Source organism: Varanus komodoensis, unplaced genomic scaffold (genome assembly GCF_004798865.1).
Source record: "Varanus komodoensis strain SLA01 unplaced genomic scaffold, ASM479886v1 scaffold55, whole genome shotgun sequence".
NCBI classification, from domain to species: domain Eukaryota; kingdom Metazoa; phylum Chordata; class Lepidosauria; order Squamata; family Varanidae; genus Varanus; species Varanus komodoensis.
Window position 1 is genome coordinate 953,297 of NW_025336157.1, and position 20,761 is coordinate 974,057.

Consider the following 20,761-nt stretch of genomic DNA (forward strand, 5'->3'; position numbering starts at 1 on the left):
GCAGTGCCTGCGGTTCTCCCCCTTTCCCCACAGGCGCAGGGTGTTTCCACAACAGCCCTGTGAGGTAGGTTAGGCAAGAAGGTGTGCGTTTGAATAGCAAGTGAGAGCAGAAAGGGAAAAGGAGCAGCGACACCCCCAAAAATTCTTGGATCTTCTGGCTTGCAGCCCTTAAAGGCCGCTAAGCCTTAGAAAAGGGATTCTGGCCTTTTAGGATCGCGTGAGAAATGGCCCACCTGGGAAGGCACCCCAGGGTTGGCGCGTGGGAACGAAGGGGTGGCTCCCTGTGGGAACCCAGGGGCCGGTTTAGGAGCCCCGAGAGCCAAACTTGGCCTCCGATCCTGAGGTTTAGCCCCCTTGTTCTTGTGGGATTGGCAACCTGATTTCCCAGAATGGAGCTGCATTTTATCCTGTTCTGTATAACTGCCTCTTTTTCTTCCGGCCCTTTGGGTCCAGGAGCTCAGGGTGCTGTGTGAATTCACAACTGCTATTGTATCTGCACAGCGAAGCTGCAGGGTAGTTCAGGCCGAGAGAGAGAGAGGGAGAAAGAGAGCGAGCGAGCGAGCCATTCACTCGCCCCTCACATACATGGTGCTGCATTAAGCACAGCCCTGCTCTAACTGCTCTGCCTCTCTTCCCTTTTCTCCCCGGTGGGGGACAGCGGAGAAGGCTGGGGAGAAGAGCTTGTGTTTCCGGCTGGTGAGCCCCGAACACCAATGCCAGCACCCGCTGCCCACCAAACTCACCCGCCAGACCTGCTGTTGCAGCGTGGGGAAGGCCTGGGGGGCCCGTTGCGAGCGCTGCCCCGCCGACGGAACCGGTAAGCGGCGGATGGGCGTAGGACGCGGCCTCATCCCGGTGCCCTTTTGCGCCTTCGGTCCTGTGTCAGAGCGTGTCTTTCCCAGCCCTGTGCATGTGCTGAGCTGCGCTCTTTCCCCTAAAAATGAAGCAAGATGCTAGTCCTCATGATTCCTCAGAAAGGGCTAATTGGATTCGGAACCGAGGAAGTTGGCTCAGCTGTTGTGTGGGGCAAGTATTCTGTCCAGCTCACTGTTGCCTCTGCATTACCTAAATATCTGTCCGCGGACATGCGCTCCCCCTGCAGGTGTTTTCTGGCCGTTTGCGGCTGACTTGGGCCTTGCTTCTCTCTCTGGGAACGCTGGACCCACGTGCTGGCTCAGAGGGCGGCGCGAGCAGGAAGTGTTGTGTGCTTACCTTGTGCCTCTACCGCCCCGGCAGCTTCTTTCCGCGAGATCTGCCCTGCGGGAAAAGGGTATCACATCCTGACCTCCCACCAGACTCTGACTATCCAGGGAGAGAGCGAATTCACGCTGCAGATCCACCCGGACGGAACGACCGACTTCCAGCAGCAGCAGCAGCAGCAGCAGCAGCAGCAGCAGCAGCAGCAGCCGCCGCCGAAAGTGGAGTTACCCACCCGTCTGCCTCCGGGCAGCGATTCCCAGGAGACGTACAGTGAGTCCTGGGCAAACGGAAGGAAATTCCTGGGACTCCTGGGCAGCCTTCACCAGCCTGGGGTCCTCCTTGCTGGCAGGGGATGATGGGCATTGCAGTACAGCCAGCTCCAAAAGCTGAGCTACCTCAGTGTCCTCCTGACTTCTTTCTTCCTTGGAACATTTTTCAAAACTCCTCTCTGGGTGGATGTAATAATCGCATGGTAATGATAATACAGTGAGTGAAAGGCAAGGCAGAACCCGGGGAATATCCGCTGGTGCTTCGTAAGATATGAAATGCCAGTTGAATGTCTGGAAAGGGCGCAGAACCCCTGGCTTGCGGGATCAGCGATGGCCGGACGAGATTTCCTCTCCAGCCACCCCCCCCTTCTTCCAGTCCCCTTTTCTCCCTCTTTTGGTGGGTCTTGTGAGCGGCGGATCGGCCACCGTGTCCTCAAAATGCTGGACTGGGTAAACACACGGTCCTATCTGGCCGACCAAAACCGTTCTTATTTGCCGTGAACAATTGTGCTTGTCAAATGCTCTGACCTTCCCGTTTTGGTTTGTGTTTTGCAGCCGTCACGCCGCCTGTGGTAAGTACGGAAACGCTGCAGGATGCGGGGAAAGGAAATCTTTCACAGGATGAAGCGGAATGACTGGTTTTAAGCCCCCCGCCAAGGCGTTGCTTGTTCAGCTGTGAGCCCAGTGTGGGTAGGAACCGATCCATTTCGGCAACAAACTGCCCAGAAAGTTTTGGAGATCAATTTTTTGGGGAGGGAGAGAGTGAAAAAGGCAGATCTGCCTCTTGCCGTTGTGAGTTGTGGATGCGCTTAAATTTTCTCTAAGACAGGAATGGAGGGGGACGTAATACAATGGAAAAAACCCAGATTCAATGCCTCTAAGGCCAGAATGACAAAGATTCCTATCAGAGTATTATTACCGATGTTGCATTTATATCTTGCCTGTTTCCCCTCTTGCGAGGAACTCAAGGTGGCTCGGATACTCTCCGCCCATTCCCTTTTATCCTCACAACAGCCCTGTGAGGTAGGCTAGGTTTAGAGCTGCTGCCAGTCAGAGTAAGTAGTCCTGGAGTATTTGGACAAGGAGGCTTTTGCATCCTAGAAGACTGCGAGCCGGCAGTTTGCAACCCTGCCTGGCTTTAGCTTGGCTTTCTGTCATCTCTCCCACAATATTTTCAGCCCCCCAGCCACGTGACGAATTCAGAAGAGCAGCAGGTCCTCTTTGTCAACACGCCCACCTTCCGGCCCCGATACCCTGGTGAGTACGACGGGGCAGCGATGTGGGGGGCCCGAGGCCGGTGCGGCTTCATCTGGGGCATGGGACGCGCCCAAGATCTCCTGCTCTGCTTGTGGTGTGGATGCAGTAGCGAGCCCCTTTCATCAGCACCTGCCGTGCCCCTTGGAGTTCCCTTCCCAGTAGCGCTAGGAGAAAAACAAAGCTTTCCAGCAACCTCTTCTAGCCCCTGTTTCAAGGCCGCCTATTTTGCATGGCTTGGTCTGGAACGGGCAGCTTGAACTGGTCTGTTGCACAAAGGGCCGTTTCAAGAGTGGAGACTAAAATCCCAGGAACTGGCTTGTCGAAACGCCTGCAAGTTTTGGGACTCTCCTGGGGGGCGTCCCACAAGGGGGGGCGCTGAACTTCCAGATGTCCTGCTGCAGCACTGTCTGTTTCCGTGCTTCTTGTTTCGACCCACAGCGGTGGTCCCCAAGCCCACAACTGCAATCCTGGTTAAATATCCTCCGGAGGACAAGGGGGTCAACGAATTCTTTATATCTCCTACACAGGTAACAGGTAAGCTCACCTGGTCGCCATTCCGTCTCTGCTTCTCTCCCTTCTTTTCCTGAGGGCCCCAACCCTGCCCACTGTTTGGTGGACCCCAGATATGTCGGAAATTGGGGAGCGGGGGCGGTCAGTGAAGGTGGCCTGCTTTGGAAGCACTTCCCGGAAATGCAGGCGGCAGAAAATTATTGTGACAGACAGAGAGGACTCTTCTCTGAACCATGTTCAGCATTCCTGTCGAAGCGAACGCGTTTTCCTCCGGTGCCGAAGATGGAGCAGCGTTCTCCTTTCTTTCCTTTCTCCTTCCCACGCTGCTTTTCCCTCCGTCATCTTCTCTCGGTCCTTCGCATCAGAGCCCCGGGCTAGAGAAGGAAGCCCTCGCCGTCGTCCAGCGGGGTTTCATGTCTTGGTGTGTTTGCCTCCCTGAGTGTCCCCCCTTCCTTCCGTCCTTCCCGCAGTAGATACGGACACCTGCAGGGTAAACCGCAACTTTTGTGGGCACGGGGAGTGCATCCCAGCAACCACAGGGTTCACCTGCCACTGTAACCAAGGATACCGGAGGCACCCGCAGCTCGAATATTGTGTGGGTAAGGAGCGTCTTCTCTGGAGTTCTCTTCCTGCTGCCCTTGGTCCCGGCTCGCCCACATCGCCCACGTGAGATTTGGGCTCAGGGAGGCCCATCTAAATGTCCCACAGGCCCAGTCCTGGGTCCGCGAGACTGGCCAGGTGATCAGGGCACGATCCGGAACCCCAGCCCCAGACTTGGAGTTGCTCCGAGGCTGCGACTGCGGAGCGCTCGCTTCCCGCTTTTGCAGAGCTGCCCGTGCTGGTGGCGGCTCTGAAGTCGCGAGTGCCGCTTCGGAGCCGGCATGGAGGTTGTTCCAGGGGTGGGAAGAGGGGAAAGGAGGCCTCGCCGTCCCCCCAGAAACCCCGCAGTGCCTCAGCCGCTTCCCATGAAGAGGGATAAACATGCAGCTGCAATCGGCCCTGTGTGTGTTTCACTGGGCACGGAAACGCGGAGACAGGCCTCGCCTTTGCGCTTCTCCCGCTCACAGCAGAGATCCGAGGGCGTGCAAGAAACCCTGCCTGAAACAGCCAAACTCCTCAGTCCTCTTAGTTTGACGCGTCTTTGCCCTGCCTTTGCAGACTGTCTGGCCCTTCTAGGCCCTCTGAACATGCTCAGAGTTACAGTCACGCTCCGCCATCCCTGGGAGGTAGTCCATTCATACATAAAGCGGTGGGTGTCTTGGCAGGCCCTGCTATCCCAGAAGGCAAATGGTTGAGGCCCAAGGAAAAGCTACTTTCTCAAGCACCTCACCAGCAAAGCAAAAACCGCTTGTTCTGAGCCCAAAGCAGCGCAGCCCTGGAAATCGCGCCCTTTGCTTTTCGGCACGCCAGCTGCCCAGTTGAAAAAGACACTTCAACCTTAATTACCCTTTGAAATAATGCGCCAGTCAGGCGGGCCAGGGAGCAGAACCAGAACCGGGGAAGCCACGTGCCACGGGGAGAGTGTCCCGCTCCATGTGCGTGGCCCAGCAGGGCCCAGCACGGCGGGGCTCCCCGCCTCACCCGCCTCCCTTCTCCCCCTTTGCCCAGACGTGGACGAGTGCGATCTGGACCCCTGCGGCAGCGGGAAAGGCGTGTGCATGAACACCGGCGGCTCCTACAACTGCCACTGCCACCGCGGGTACCAGCTCAAAGTGCTCAAGGGAGTGCGCTCCTGCGTGGGTGAGACATGCCTGGGGCCCGGGGGGCGAGGCGGGCGCCGCGGGGGTCTCCGTCCGCGGTGCCACCCGGTATTTCTTCCTCCCTCTTCCCCTGCACCCCCAGATGTTGACGAGTGTGCCAAGCCCAACATCTGTGGGGACGGCGGATCTTGCATCAATTTCCCGGGACACTACAAGTGCGAGTGTCGTCCAGGCTACCGGCTCAAGACGCCTTCGCGGCAGCCCCTCTGTGAAGGTGACAAGGCTGGGGGTCTTGGGTAGCGGGAGAGGCGGTGCCGGCAGGCACGGAGGGAGCAGGACTTAAATTTGGGGCATGGGTCAGTCCTGGGGGACGGAAGCACGGCCCAGCACGGAGAGGAACGACAGCCTGAACCGGCAAAATGTCCCCGGCATCTTGTAGCAGGCGTGGGAAACACCCTTCTTTTCTGGAAATCCTGAAGGGCTGGGCATGGTGAAAACGATTTGCATTTGTATACCGCTTTACCTGCTAAAGAGCCACCGAAGTGGCGTACAACAGATGAGAGCGATGCAAACGCGGACGTTCAAAACCGCTGGGTGCGGAGTTAGCTACACTTCCGCACACATGCCTGGTCCCCGAAGGCTGCAGCTGGTTGCTGCCTCAAGTCTTTGAGCTGCTCAGGGACACGGGTGGCTCCTTCGTGTGAAGGGTGTCGCCTGCACAATTCTTGTGCAGAGCTCACAAGTCGCTCAAGTCAGCTGTGCGTAAGTCGACCTTGCTCCTGGCTGAAGGGCCATGTGAATGCTCCGTCTGAGGCAGATGACGGAAGAGAGAAGAGGGCAAGGGCTGTGCATCGGGGGGGGGGGGGACCTGCCGGCTTCTGCCCCCAAGCCGGGTTCCTCGCTCGTTCCAAATGCAGCCTCTTCCGGCCTTCCGCACACCAGCCAGCCCTGACTGGCCTCTTCTGGCCCTGTGTTTCCTTCCCACCCTCCCAGATATCGATGAATGCCTTGACCCCGGGACTTGCCCAGATGGGCGGTGTGAGAACAGACCCGGCAGCTACAAGTGCTCCCCCTGCCAGCCGGGCTTCCGGGGCCAAAGCGGCTTGTGTTACGGTAAGAGGCCACGCGCCGCGTCTGTGCTGAGCTGCCCCTCCCAGGGCTCGGACCACGATCCCTTTTCCAAAGCCGGAATTCCTCCCTTCATTGAAATAATAACAGAGAAAGGGTACCCCTGGGCATATGCTGAGTGCCTTTTCTCAGCTGGGGAGGGGGCAGAAGGAGCCGCTCATGGCAAGCCCTGTGGTGAGCTTTTGGACAAGGCATTTCTCGTGCACGTACCGTTCTCTGCTCGCGGTCTGGAGTCCCTTTGCACCCTCTTGCAACCCTCCCATTTCACCTCCGTGTCTAACCAGCATGTCTGGAGACTTTTTTTTACAGCTGGAATAAAATGTCATGTACGGGTAAAAGCAAAAGAAAACTGCAGGTCTCCAGGCGTTGTAGTCCTTCTGTCTGTCTAAACTTGCATAGTGTTGCGCTCTGTTTAAACAGAGCATTCCCATGTAGGGCTGCTTCAAAAAGGCCGCCTGTTGGGCATCTGCCAAATCTGCTCTTGAAGTTTTGCATAAAAAGCATAACTAAGTTTCTAGTCCTCATGGCCAGAAAGAGGGAAACATCGGCACACCTCTCTCCTTTGCCACTTTTCCTTTTGCTACAAGTAAAGAAAAAAAGCCTGTTTTGAAAACTTGGCTCGCAGAATCAAGTTTTGTTTTGCTTTGTTTTGTTTTGCAAAACTGAAGCGTTGGTGTATTGTAAACTTGCACAGATTAATGTCCGGCGTGCAAAACTTCCACAGCGGTTTTCTTGCTGACGTTTGGCCGACTAGTACCGACCACCCCGGTCGTGCGCCTTGTTCCTGGCCTTCAGGGGAGGGGATTGGGTGGTCCTGGGGGGGACAGTCTTGCCAGGCGACGGGATGGGATGGGTGCCGGGTGCTGGCCCGGAAAGCTCCCCCCCACGGACCCCTTCCTCCCACCGATGGGGGGGGCGGGGGATTCACCGGATTGCTCTCCCCGCAGATGTGGACGAGTGTGCCGAGGAGGTCGCCTGCAAGCACGGCTGGTGCGAGAACACGGCCGGCTCGTTCCGCTGCTCCTGCGGGGACGGCTTCACCCCCGCGTCCGATGCCCGCAGCTGCCTTGGTAATCTGCCCCCAAACACACACACGCGCGCACGTGCTGGCCAGCAGAGCTGTGCCACATGGGACACCGTGTGGCTCCGTGCCTAGCGCATCGGCCCAGGGCCCGGGCGGTCCGGGTTCTAGTCCCCACTCGGCCTTCTTCATCATCGTCACCGTCACCACTTTTTTATGCTGCCCATCAGCAAAGCTCCCCGGGGAGTTTATAGCAATAATCGTAGAATCATGGGGACTTTGGGCCAGTCACGGCCTTCCGCCTAGCCTACCTCACAGGGTTGTTGGGAGGATAAAGAAGGGCTGGAGAAGCTTTTAAGCCCCCTGGGCTCCTTGCACGAACCCAAAGAGAAGGATATGCATGTAATAGTCATGCAAAATAATACCTCTCCGTCCCCACACGGCTGCAGAGCTGCCTCGGATCAGTCACTGCTTTGTGGCCTTTGGGAGAGGGTGATAAAACAGAAATACAGCTTCTGTTGGGGGAAGGCCAAAAATCAGTGTACAAAGGAACAGAGGCCCACTTCTTCTATTAGCCAGATGGGACAAGAGACCAGTCGGTTTGCTTCTCTCCCGGCAGATGTAAATGAGTGTGAAGACGGACCCCTGTGTGCCCACGGGGTGTGTGTGAACACGCTGGGGTCCTTTAAGTGCCAGTGCCCCGCAGGCTTCCAGGCAGTGAAGGACGGCCCGCGCTGTGAAGGTGAGAGCTGGCGCCAGTTATCTGCTGGGCCCCCTAATCAGGCTTCGTCGGTGTTGGCACCAAACTTCTGTTGCCTGCTTTTTTCCTCCTCCCTCCCAATCGCTTTTCTTTTTGTGTCGTGTCTTTTAAACCGCAAGCCAGAGGAAGGCGGGGATGCTGGGCCGATGGATCTTCCGAGGCTGCTTTGGGAAATTTTTTAGGTTGAAGAGCGGGATAACAATGCTATCCATCCAGAGAAATAATAACAACCAGTTTTGAATTCCACTGTTTCTTGAGAAGGGGAGAAGTGATGGCGAAAGCGGCCCCCTTTCTGCCTGCGAATGGTTTGTCTGAGTTGCGCAGGCAGCAATTCTCTCGGGAAACAACCACCCGCCACCCAAACCCCTGGAGCTGAGCATAAGGGAAATGATATTGGGCCATGTTTTTGTGAGTGCAGGAGCAGTGTGTGTGTGTGTGTGTGTGTGTGTGTGTGTGTGTGTGTGTGTGTAATTCCCCCTCACAGGCAGGGCCTTGAGAAGGTCCAGGACGTGTGTTCAGTCCTACGGGGGCAGCCCTATGATGCACGAAATTACAGAGACAAGAAAGCCACTGAGCATGTGCAGAGCTTCATTTCTTTCCCTGCTGAGAAACAGTTGCCAGCCCCAGCCCTGCCAGGCCTGGGCGACTTTCTCCGGCCCCAAGGGAGGCGCTCGGGCGGGTTGTGCTCGGACGTGGCGGTCGGCACGGGGCTGCCCCTTTCCTCCTTTCCAGACGTGAACGAGTGCGACTTCCCGGCCGCCTGCGTGGGAGGCAAGTGCTCCAACACCGTGGGCTCCTACCAGTGCCTTTGCCAGCCGGGCTACCAGTTGGAGGGGGGCCGGAAGTGCCGCGGTGCGTGAGCCCCCCCCCAGCGGGACCGGGACGGGACGGGGGCTCGGGGAGGGGAGGAGAGGGGAGGGAGGGGCCTCGCTTGGCCCTTTGGGGCCCGTCACTGCCGTGGGCGGGCTCGGCCCCACAACCAGCCGCTTGCCCCACTGTGCCGAGCCTGCCCCGGACAGTGTCGGAAGGCGTGTGGGGCTGGACTGGCGGCGGGGAGGGAGGGAGGGAGGGCAGGTGCCGGCTTGGATGCCCACCAGCTCTTCTCTCGCCCCCCACCTGCTTCTGCGCCCCTGCCGGTCTCGGAGCATTCCTTCCGAAATCATAAAAAGAAATCTTTTTCAGACCCTTTTTATTTTCAGGTTTTACAACTTGACCGTTTTAATTGGGGTTTTATTGTTAGTTGAGCTTTTAGGGTGCTCAGCTTTATTTTTCACATTTTGTATTGGTGAACCATCCCGAGACTCCAGTAATGGGGCAGTCTAGAAAAGTTTTAAATGAATCAAATAAAAACCAAACCCCGTTTTCGCTGGCTGGGAGCCTGGCCGGGGGAGCAGCTCTGCTCCGGCCCCGTTTTTTTCTGGGCACGAGAGCCTGGCCCCCTGTCCTGGAGCTGGGGCTTCAGCCGCGCGCTTTGCATTTGGGTCTTCTCTGTAGGCTCCCCTTTTGCCCTCTGGAAAAACGAGGGGGGAAATGCCCAGGCAGCCATTTCATGCCAGGGACCCCCCCCCCACATCCCAGCCGGGCAGCCCTTTCTTGCGAGCGCCCCGAGTGCCCACTGCCCCACAGCTGGGCGGCCCCGTGGGGCCTGGAGGCGCCGTTGCGCCCGAGAGGCCCCTGAACCTTTGCGCCGTCCCCGCAGACATCAACGAGTGTGCGAAAGACCCTGACCTTTGCCAGCCCCACGGGACGTGCGAGAACACGGACGGCTCCTTCGTGTGCTTGTGCAAGGAGGGCTACGGGCCGTCGGAGGACCGGAAGAGCTGTGAGGGTGAGCGTGAATTCCCATGGGGGGCGGGGCGGCAGATCAGGAAGGAGGCTCCGTCTTCGTTGCGGCCCCCCGGCAGCCTTGGCGGTGGGGCTGCGTGGAAGCGTGAGCGGCAGTAATCTTTCCCGAGAGGGCCGGTCCTGGCGGAGCCGGAGCCGGAGCCGGGGCTGGCGTGGCCCGGGCGCAGAGAGTGACCTTTCCGCCCACGCCCAGAGCTGCCGCACAACAAGAAGGAGTGCTACCTGAACTTCGACGACTCCGTCTTCTGCGACAGCATCCTTGCCACCAACGTCACCCACCGGGAGTGCTGCTGCTCGCTCGGCGCCGGCTGGGGCGACCAGTGCGAGATCTACCCGTGCCCCATCCTCAACTCCAGTAAGCCTCTGGGGCCAGACTGGCCCTCGTGCGTGTGCGAGGGGGGGGGAGGCAGGGCGGGGGGCTCCCTCGCCCACCAGGGCGAGCCTCCACGCTGCAGTTGTGGCGTGGGGTCCATTCGGGTGCAAAAAGGACCCGGTTTTCCCTCTGGAGGGAAAGGGCAGGCAGCAGCTGAAGGGACAATCCTCCTTGAGATATTTCGGGGCTGCTGCCGCTGGCCAGAAGAGGCAGGACCCGCTTAGATCAGGAGTGCAGAACCCCAGGACTAGGATCCAAACCGGCCCCCTGTAGTTCACTGAAGGACCACCCCCTTCCCTGGCTGAGCCCCTTTCGCCAATTTTTGCAAGTGTTCCCCATCATCCGCAGCAGCAAAGCCTTTCCTGAGGATCATCACTGGCGATCGGTGCTTTAAGTTACAACACGCTGAGGTTTTTGGTTCCAGCCTCCACCAGAATGTGATCCCCAGGAACGTCTCCAAAATGAATTTTGGTCCTTGGGTTGAAAGCAGCTTAGCACTCGGCCTATGCAGAGAAATAGCCTCAGGTTGTTTGCTGTGAGGGAGGGGAATAGCAAGAGCACACCCGCTGTCCTTGCATGGAAAACGCGCCCTCGAGAAGGCCCCGTGTGGGCCGGATGTTCCACGGAGTCTGCCGCTTGCGCCTTTATCCATAATGCAGCCCCCTGATGCCTGCGTTTCTCTCGCTTTGCCCCCTAGTCGAGTTCCACACTCTCTGCCCGGACGGCAAGGGATTCATTCTGGACGAAACTTTCCTGAACTACGGGGTCCCAGCTCACCGGGGTGAGTCTCTCGGAACTTGTCATGCGGAGAGGGGCAGGCATGGGCATCCTTCGTGCGAACCCAGCCATCGGGGGTTATCCAAGGGTTAAACAACCCTTGCATAACCCTCATCATTCAGCCCTTAAGTATAGCCCTGGATAGCTGGCTTCACACGACCTGGAGGAATGCAATATGCAGTTGCATAGTCAAACTAACTCACGATGTTCTAGGAAAGTTTTTATTGGCCACCGTACGGCTGAGCGAATGGAGTTTTCTTATAACCTCTGGATAACCTGATTTCTGGCTTTGCAGACATAGATGAATGCGCCTTATTTGGGGCAGAGATTTGCAAGGAAGGGAAGTGTGTGAACACGCAACCGGGCTACGAATGCTACTGCAAGCAAGGCTTCTACTACGACGGGAACCTCCTGGAGTGCGTTGGTGAGGACTGCGGGGCGCCCATCAGCTGCAGCCCAACGTATATGGAGGGTACCAGGGCGGAGCAGGCTGGCCTGGGGAGAAGCTTCCTGCAACCAGTCAGATGGGGTCCGTGTAGCGCGGAGCAGACCTCCAGAAGTGTGGTACCTCAACTCCCAGCATTCCTGACGCTGGGGCTTCTGGGAGTCGACATCCAGGACAGCTGGGGATCTTCTCCTGGTCTGTAGGATACGGACTTGCAGCGGCGTTCCAGGTTTTCAGCCAGGGGTGCTTTGCAAGGCATGAATCCCAAACCCTGACTGCATGTGTGCCGTGATTTCATCCCAGCTAGTAAAGACTGAGAAGAAAGATTTCGGAGCTGTGGAGAGAGCCCGGTGGCTTTGTGGCCCAGGGTGCAGCCGCAATGAAAAAGACGAGCTTTTGGGCATCGTTGAGGAGGAAATCAACACTCCAGCTGCTCATCTTGGGCTAATTAACGCACAGTTCGTTCCCAGCGTGTGCAGTCTGACTGGGGCAGTTGGGGCTTGCAGGAAGCCATCATGGCTTAAATGAGGGTTAAACACTCCATGCAGCCTCTGATGGTAAGTGCAGGTTGTTTATCCCTCAAATAATCCATGATGGCCAAGTTGGCACGACACCTGGCGACTCCCCATCATTTTGATTATGTGTGTCTGTATTTATTCAAAGCTTTTCTATCCTGTCCTTTCACTAAAAGTCTCAGGATGATAATACAATAACATTGGCAGTGACACGTTCAAAACATCCACTGTACCTATTTGTGGGCTGATAAACCCGTCGTAATTGCTGCATCGTGCAAAGCGGGTCACTGGCATCCAGTCTCATGAACTCCCAACCTTAAATGCAGAGGAAGAGGACTTTGAATGCAGGGGGAAAGAGAGGAATGTGGGGGAACATGGATGCCTCCGGGCTCTGAGCTCCAGGGCCGTCTCTCTTCTAGATGTGGACGAGTGTCTGGACGAGTCGAACTGTGTGAATGGGCGCTGCGAGAACACCCGGGGCAGCTTCCGCTGCTCCTGTCCGGCTTCCACCATGTACGACCCAGCTCAGAAGAAGTGCGTGGCGCAGGCAAAGATCGGTGAGTCGTCCAGCCCTCTCTCTTCCTGTCGGAGGGGCGTGAGCTCTTGCTCTTGCTCCCTCTTGGACTTTAGACATCCGTTTTTGGGCCAAGGCAATCTTGGGCGCTTCGAGGTGTTTGTGGGAAAGATGCTGGTATTGTTAGGATGTCGGTGCTGTGAGACTGAAGCTGCTTTTGCATCTGGGGATGAGGGAATGTGGGGGAAAACTAACTCGGGAGACGTCTGTGGGTTGCAGTGGAATATATGTGCCAGCAGCAAGAAGAGAAGGGCTGGAAAGTAACTCGTCGCACGGTGGAAGTGGGGCTTGGGGTGGAGATCTGGGAGATGCAGGTTCGAGTCCCCACTCAGCCTTGAAGCTCACACGGTGACCTGTGCAAGGCACCCCCCCCTTTCAGCCTAGCCTACCTCGCAGGGGTGTTGTGAATAGACAAATGGGACCACGTAAGCTGTTCCTGGCTCCCCACTGGTGGAAAAAAGCAGGAAAGACAGTGGGATAACGAGAACGACAACTTCAGCAGAATCGCAGAGCTGGTTCAGTGGGGGCCCCGATCCAGCCCTATGGGGCTCGTTAGCATAGCTGGCAGCTCTCCTTTCTGTAGCTTCTCCCACTGACTGACCTTTTGGTAGTTTCCTGGCTGTGGTGCAGTTTTTGGCCCATTCTTGCTTCTCTTAGCGCATTCGGACCTGTCGGGTATTTTGCCCGCTTTGCCTTCGCCTCTCCCCGTCGCTGGAATGTGGCTCCCGCCAAGTTCCCTGGATGGAATTTGACTGCCTGGCTGCGAAAGGAGTTGAGCTCCCTGGGCGCCAGCGCAGTGGCACGATCTAGGCCCCGTGTTCACTCGGCACGATCTTTTCCGTACTGGTGGGAACCTCTTCCGCCCGCTCAGTGCCACCTGGGCTGCCGTGTGTGTGTGTGTGTGTGTGTGTGTGTGTGTGTGTAGGCCGTGTGGGGCGAACGCCAGCAAAGGGCCCGTGCCTCTGGCCCGCAGATGTGGACGAGTGCCAGGACCCCGGGGTGTGCAGGCTCGGCCGGTGCACGAACACCGTCGGCTCCTTCACCTGCGAGTGCCACCCGCCCCTGACGCTGGGCCCCAGCGGCAAGGAGTGCCAGCTGCCCGAGGCGCAGGCAGGTGAGCCCCGGGCCGGGGGGCCGGGCAGCACCGGGGGGCCCACGCAGGAGGGGGCCCTGGGCGGGGCGCCCCGCCAACTGGGGCGCGTGCGGGGGGCCGGGCGTGGCGAGGGCTGGGCCGTGCGCAGGAACCGACGGGGCCGCCCCCTGCGCTCCTCCGCCCACAGACCGGGTGAGCGACCCGCGCGACGTCTGCTGGCAGCTGCGAGGGGAGGACGGGATGTGTTCGTCTCCGTTCGGCGGCCAGCAGCTCAGCTACGAGGAGTGCTGCTGCCACCACGGCCAGGGCTGGGGGTACCTGTGCGCCGCCTGCCCTCCGCGTGGCCCAGGTAGGCCTGTGGCGGGAACGCTGGGCGGGGGGGGGGGGGAGGGGGGGGGGGGGGGGGGGGGGCAGAGAACATGTGCCGAGTGCCGTTTCTCCCCCAGCAAGCTCCCCCCTGGGGGGGATTTTTGGGGGGGGGTGCTGTGAGGCCCCCATGAGTGCGGGCCAAAACAGATCCATTTTCTACATCTGGGCCCTGTTCTAGAGTAAGCAAAGCAACCGGGATGCAGAGTGCCTCAGGGCATGTGCAGAGTGACTTCATTTACATGCAGGAATCCACTCAGTTGTGGGATATACAGACCCATGCTGAAGATGAGGGCACTGCTGGGCATGTGCAGAGTGCCTTTCACCCCCCCCCCCTTCTGCTCCCAAGCATCTGGCATCAGGGCTTCCAAAAGCACTGCCCTTGTGTATCGTCCGCAGGCCTGAACTGCCAGTCCACCCCCAGCGAGAGCAACTCCTTCTGGGACTTCAGCGCCTTGTTCGGCAAGATGCCCCGAGGTGAGACGGGGGCAGCCGTGGGGCAGCGCAGCGCCGCGTCGGTGGGCGGCTTCGCAGGCGCAGAACATGCGGCACAAGATGCTCCTGCATGTGCCGCCTCTGGGCGGCCTGGAAAGGGGACCGGCCCGTCCATGGAGGCAGCTGGGCCACTTTCACCTTTGCCCCCACCTGCCAGAGGCTCCTGCAGCAAATCCTCCTCAGCCTCATACAGAGCCAGGAGCAGGACCGGGCGATTTCTCAGGGGTTGCGCTTGATAAAACAGTGGCAGCCTTGCCTGCCTTTTCCCAGCAAGGCTTTATGTGTTGCTCCCAAGAGGGGGGGCGTTGCAAAAGAAGGCCGCCTCACTAATGGCCGCTTTCTGGCGTGTGGGAACACTCCCCCCCCCATCTGGATGTACTTCATGCCGCTCCCCAGTTCTCTGAGACTGAGGAGTGGAGTGCTTGGCCCCCAAACTCAGGCTGCCCCCTTCTCGCCACAGAGGCAGACAGCTCCGAGGAGGATTCCGACGAATGCCGCTGCCTGAATGGCCGCTGTGTCCGCACCCAGCAAGGCTCCATCTGCGAGTGCCCTCTGGGCTTCCACCTGGATGCAACCCACACCCGCTGCTTAGGTAAGCCTAAGACTTTTGCCCCAGCATGTCAGGCTGGAGGAGCAGCCATTCCATTTGCAGATGTAACTAATGCACCACTCTGTCTGCAAAGTATCAAAGTGGAGGGCAAAATACAAAGGCCTCAGAGCAAACCTGAATAGTGTAATGCAAATGGATCTGCAACACAGCAATGCTTTCTGTATGTGCTCAGAAGATATGGGTTTACATGAAGCCAGGAACCTCACTAGTGACCTGGGGCTGGCCAGCTTCAGCCTCACCACCCCCACAGGGATAAAAATGGCACTATGTTACCTAAGGTTCCTTGCAGGAAAAAAAGACAGGACACCTTTATAGAGAATTATATATGTAAAATTATTAGTGTGTTGTGTATAGAGAATAGTAAAGTGACTGCCCTCACAGGGTTGCTGTGAGGATAACTGGATGACAATGAGGCTTGAAAGGTAGTCTTTATGGTCAGGCTTTTCCTGAAGTCTTCAATCTGGTCCAGCGGTCGCTCAGTCTTCAGCCTTGCTGCCAGTTGTCATTCAAGGTGCAGCCCTTCCTTCTTCCAGAAGCCGGTCCAGCAGCCCCCTCTCTTCTTGCACTTCTGTCTCGGCTCCAGTGATCTCAGCTTAGCTTCCCCATCTTGTGGCTCATTCGTCCAGCTCCTCCAGGGGTCCTTCTGAAGTCTTCTGTCTGGTCTGGCAGTTGCTCAGGCTGCAGCCCTTGCTGCTGGCTGGCGTTCAAGTGCCAGCCTCTTCTCCTGGGAGCTGCTGCAGGAGCCTTTCTCTTGCCGGTCCGGCTCAGCATCCCCGTCTCGTGGCCGCTCGTCCTCCCTGGGCTCCGGGCTCCTCAGCCCCTCACTTGCTCCTGCGGCTCTCCAGTCCGACTCCCTCGGCCAGCCTCGCCGCAGCTCCTTATATACCCGCAGCCCGAGCCCTCCGGCCAATCAGCCTTGAGGAGCCCGCGTTCTGTCCCTGTCGCTGTGCCAGCTCCCGACCAATGGGCGCCCTGCGAATGCTCGGCTCTGGGCCAATCGGGCGGGCCCGCTTCAGCCCCGCCTCCCTCCTGGCTGCCTGCCAGCCAGAGCTGCCCCTGTGCTCGGCTCCCCTCGGGCACCGGCGGTTCCGCTCCCTGTTGCCTCGCCGAGACCTCCTGTGGTGCAAACGGCAAGACTGCGAGACTCGCCCCTCCGTCTCTTCCCGGCGACGTGAGAAGCCTCGCCTTCCCCACCCCCAGCTTTGCCCTGCTTTTGTCGCTGCTGTTTCAACTCGCTGCATCATTACATTGTGGTCAAAATAGGACAAAACTGTTGTCACTGTATGTTTTGTATCCCCAGGCTGTTCAGTTAATTAGATTTCTGTCCTGTCTTTCTTCTTACAACGCACTCAAACCACTTCCTTTGTTAGTCTCCTGCTGCTCTCGATCTTATCCCCACAACAACAACCCTGTTGTTGTGAGGGAGGCCGGGCTGAGAGTGTGTGACTGCCCCAAAGTCACCCAGCGGGCTCCATGGCTGAGCAGGGTCTAGGCCCCCATCCCTGCTCTTCCCCACTGCCCCAACCAAGGGCCCATTTCTCTGTCTAAACTTGCGCAAGAATTGCAGGTCCAAAGTCAGCCAGGATTCTGTTGCCTGAGATCAACTGGCCGGCCTGGGAGCCGTGGGCTGTTTTCTGCCTAGGCCTGCATGGGGTGGGCCCTGAAACAGCCCCAGTGAGCCTGCCGAACGGCGGGGGGCGGGAGGCACGGCTGTGCGTAGCGTGGCTGCGTGGGGGGCGCTTGCTGGCGCTCGGCTGCAACCCACATCCGCCCTCCCGCCTCCCGGCCTCTCTTGCAGACATCGACGAATGCCGGGAGCTGAACCAGCGAGGCCTGCTGTGCAAGACGGAGCGCTGCGTGAACACCAGCGGCTCGTACCGCTGCACGTGCAAGTCGGGGTACGTGCGCTCCCGGCCTCACGGGATCTGCATTCCCCAGCGTCAGCAGTAGGCCGGCCGGGCACGGATGCAGGGGGGCAGGTGGCCGCGGACCGATTCCCTTCCCCCTGCGCTGGCCCCGGCGAGCCCCCCGGGGTGATCGCTGTTGGCAACTGGATTCTAAGAGGAACTTCCAGCAAAGCAGTTCTTACGTTCTTTAAGGACTTCTTAATATGTTTTTGTACCAGCTATGATGAAGGGGCATTGATACTTGTTATAGGTTCCCTACCAATCCTTGTTTATTGCTCCCTAACGCACCAGATGTTTATCGTTAGGGTTAAAAAAAAACAACCCTGCATTTGGTTTGCACTTGTTTCTGTAGGGTTCAGAAATAAAACTCATTTTTGTACATAATAGATGCTGGTGAAAACTCCAAAGTGAATCAGCTAATTAAAAAAGAAGGAAAATCTGTGTTTGGTGCTTGATTCTGGCAAATGCCCCTCACAGCAACCGGATGAGGTGGGATAGGCTCAAAGTCTGACTGACCCAGAGTGAGTGAGGACTAGAATCTGGATTTCCTAGATCCCCGGCCAGCACTTGACCCACAATGCTAAACTGGCTAATATGGGGGGAATCTTAAATTGTCTTGCAGATACATTCCCAGGGAACTGGGTGGACAGCGCATGCATCCCAGAGCTCAGACTTGCCACCATCTCTGCATGTGAATGAACTAAACAGTTGTTAGAACAAGGAGGGGTTTGTGGCACCTTGAAACACAGCTGGGAGCTTTAGGATTTTCCCCCTGTCTAAACATGCATACGATCTCATTCTTATTCTGGCATAATTGGATGCATTGAAGGATTAACCGTATATTGGAAGATCTGCCTAGACAAAGGCGGGGGATATATAAACTGTTGTCCAAGGGAACTGAAATGCCGAAAACAGGCGGTCCTTTCAATTCAGCCTCTCATCACACTTGGCAATGTTAAGGTGGCCAGTTTCCGCACAAAGAAATTTCAAAGATAGATACTGGTGGGGAATCTCTGAAGTATTCAGCTCTATTCAGTGTGATTCGTAGAAGGACAAAGACTGGTTTTTTTTAAAAATCACACTAGGTAATTAGCTTATTAATGGATTTGCTATTGCAATGAAGCCTTGCTGCTCACTTCTGGGATTGGGAACTATTAAAAAGATTGTTGTCATTACTTTGGGGGCATTTCAGTTCAGTTTGATAAGAAATACGGTCTTTCTCCCACCCACCCACAGCAGGTCTATACAGATTTGCCAGTTTGAGACTAATGCAGAAATTATATCCTCAAGTTGTACGGGTGTTTACTGGAGACCAAGGTCAAAATTATCCACAAGGTGGTACTCCTGATCACTAAGGAAAGTGGACAGGAAGAGATGTGTTAGAAACATGCAGTGGAAGAGAGCTTTGGGAATTCCCTGGATTGACAGAAAGACCGACAAGAGGGTCCCGGATCAAATCAAGCCAGAGCTTTTCCAAGAAGCAGAAATTAGACAACTGAGGCTACCTTGCTTTGGGCGCATCCTGAGAAGGCAACACTCCCCGGAGGAGACAGCCATGCTGGGGAAAGCTGAAAGCAGAAGAGCAAAGGGAGACCAAAGGAGAGATGGGTGTTCTTCTTCCTGGAAGCCGCAGGCCTGAATTTACAAAAGCTGAGCAGCGCTAAAATGAATAGGACATTTTGGGGGTCTTTCATACACCTGAGACGACTTGACAGCATATCACAACAAAACTTTTGGGAGTGTGACTCATTTTTAAGTGAGGGCTATCTTTTATACAACATGGATTGTGTAGGTTTACAGAGAGAACAAACTCTGACCAAATGGCAGAATTGAAAAACATCTTTCAGGGGAAAGAAATAACTATTCCTCACAGGAAAAATATGTAGCAGACAATACCGTTGTCCGGCTTTGCAATGTTAATGAACACCTGCAGAGGGTCAACAATTCAGTGTCACTTTCTGCTGAAATCAGCTAAAGGGTCATTGTGGGTATAAACACAATTTAACATAGCAATGGCAGGCTAATTATGGCCCCTTAAGTTTTATCATGGCTTATTTTGCATACATATAAGTCCATTTCTCTCATTCTTTCTAGCATTCCTAGGGGTCTGACCACAAGTTTTACCTTGTTTCTCTCTTTTCCCTGTAGCAAGTATGCTAGTTTTTGAGTTTTTTTTAAATTAAGGGCTGGCCAGATATCCCACGCTGCAGGACTCTGCTGGTCTTGCCCAATTTTGGTTTAAGAAACCACAAGAACTGTTGCTTGGCATCTCTTCACAGCACCTGAATGGATTGGTGCACAGGTCAGTTGGCCAGTTTTCCCAATGTGATGAGATGGACTGTGCAGCTATTGAAATAAAAGCAATTATTTCGGCTTTGTATGTGAATAATAGACATATGAATAAGCATGAGCAGATTTATGCACAATTGTGCCTTTCCTCGTTCTTTTTCAAATGGTGATGATTGCCTGCTGCTTGAGGCTTTGGGAGATTTGCTTTTACTAGCCAAATGGGAGATAACACTGACTGCAGAGTCGTAAACCAAGCACAAAGTTTTCCTTCCAGAAGCCTCATGCTTCCAGCCTCAGCTCTCCCGCTTAAGCGTGATCTACTTTGCAGGGCTGTTGTGTAAAAGCAGGATCAAGCAGCTGAACAGCTCTTCTTAGAAAGCCTTTTGCTTCAGCTGCAGCAGTGAGCGCCTGCCAGTGCTCAGGAACAGTGGAAGAGTCGAAAATGGAGTATACGTACAAGCCATAACCTTTTGGACAGGCGAGGCTGGTCAGCGGGGTCCTGTATCCATCACGACTTTTATGATGAACTTGTAGGTCTCCCGATAGGTTCATCAGCCTGGAGCTCCATGGATCGTTCCTATAACGCTCAGCACAAACGCTGCAAGGGATAAGGAGCCCTCTCACATAGAGGAGAGCCCCTTGCCCTGCTTAGATGCACATCTATATGGGGAGCCGGGAAGGAATTAAAAGGCTGCAGTGCTGGCAGAATTTATACGTTACATCTTTGTAAGAGACGGCCAAGCAAAGAGCAGTTGCACGCAGGAAACTCCCGACCTGAAAATTTGAATTTTTCGATTGCAAACGGCGCAGCGGCAAAAGACTACAAGTCCCAGCATGCCCAGGGATGTTACGCAACCTATGCCTCCCAGGATGCACTGCGGTTTTCCAAGACTGCGGTTTTTTCCTCTAACGACAAGAAAAAAACATAGAGATAGGAAGTTTAGAATGCCTCCAATGTATGGTAATCAAACTTTTGGTGCCTATAGGTGGCTACCCTTTTTTTAAAACTGCGGATGGGACGTGAGTTGTCTATTAAAAATACAACAAGGGGAAATGCCAGGATTTACCATAGCAGTGTTTCGGCAGTCCCCGCGCACAAAAAGAGTTTAAGACTCCAAGTGGTTAGGGTGTTGGACTAGGAGATCCGGGTTCTCCTTCCCATTCAGCCGTGAAACTCACTGGATGAATCTAGGCCAGCCCACTGAACCTCAGCCAAACCTACCTCACAGGGCTGTTGTGAGGATAAAATGAAGACGCAGCTCAGGCAAGCCGGCCTGTGCTGCGTACAAAGGAGCCACAAAAACACACGTTTCAGACCGTTTGGCAGACGCTCACTTCTGCATATCACAGTTTTCTTTTTTGCCTAAGCGCGGCGCCTGCTTTCTGCGCCGCAGCGTCCGGGAGCTGCGAGGACCGCCACTTGCGACTCTACCCGGTATACGTCTATGGGCAGGCCGCGCCTGGGACAGCCTCTCCTTCCCAGCAGCCCCCGCGGCGCCGGGACTCCAAGTCCCACGCTGCCTCGCGCGCGGGGCAGGGCTGCCAGCCTCGCTGCTCCGCATTCGAATCGGCGCCGGAGAGGTGAGTCCGAGGGGGTGTGTCGGGGGCGCGCGCCTCGGGGCCCCCC

At 56.3% G+C, this 20,761-nt stretch overlaps 1 protein-coding gene across 2 annotated transcripts in view; it reads left to right on the forward strand.

Annotated features, from left to right (window-relative positions):
- LTBP3 (latent transforming growth factor beta binding protein 3) overlaps positions 1-17,286 on the forward strand; it is a 31,160-nt gene extending 13,874 nt beyond the window's left edge. The window contains exons 7-28 of one of the 2 annotated variants that reach the window (XM_044448515.1): positions 659-817; positions 1,237-1,470; positions 2,025-2,041; positions 2,648-2,726; positions 3,165-3,260; positions 3,707-3,835; positions 4,845-4,976; positions 5,079-5,210; positions 5,930-6,049; positions 7,012-7,134; positions 7,705-7,827; positions 8,578-8,697; positions 9,545-9,673; positions 9,884-10,045; positions 10,761-10,844; positions 11,136-11,264; positions 12,220-12,357; positions 13,348-13,488; positions 13,655-13,816; positions 14,233-14,310; positions 14,789-14,920; positions 16,737-17,286. In XM_044448515.1, the coding sequence (XP_044304450.1) occupies positions 659-817; positions 1,237-1,470; positions 2,025-2,041; positions 2,648-2,726; positions 3,165-3,260; positions 3,707-3,835; positions 4,845-4,976; positions 5,079-5,210; positions 5,930-6,049; positions 7,012-7,134; positions 7,705-7,827; positions 8,578-8,697; positions 9,545-9,673; positions 9,884-10,045; positions 10,761-10,844; positions 11,136-11,264; positions 12,220-12,357; positions 13,348-13,488; positions 13,655-13,816; positions 14,233-14,310; positions 14,789-14,920; positions 16,737-16,888 (2,771 nt within the window). In that variant the 3' untranslated portion in view covers positions 16,889-17,286. The remainder of the gene's footprint in view (positions 1-658; positions 818-1,236; positions 1,471-2,024; positions 2,042-2,647; positions 2,727-3,164; positions 3,261-3,706; positions 3,836-4,844; positions 4,977-5,078; positions 5,211-5,929; positions 6,050-7,011; positions 7,135-7,704; positions 7,828-8,577; positions 8,698-9,544; positions 9,674-9,883; positions 10,046-10,760; positions 10,845-11,135; positions 11,265-12,219; positions 12,358-13,347; positions 13,489-13,654; positions 13,817-14,232; positions 14,311-14,788; positions 14,921-16,736) is intronic. The other variant, XM_044448514.1, reaches the window with a different exon arrangement.
- Positions 17,287-20,761: the final 3,475 nt, after the last annotated feature.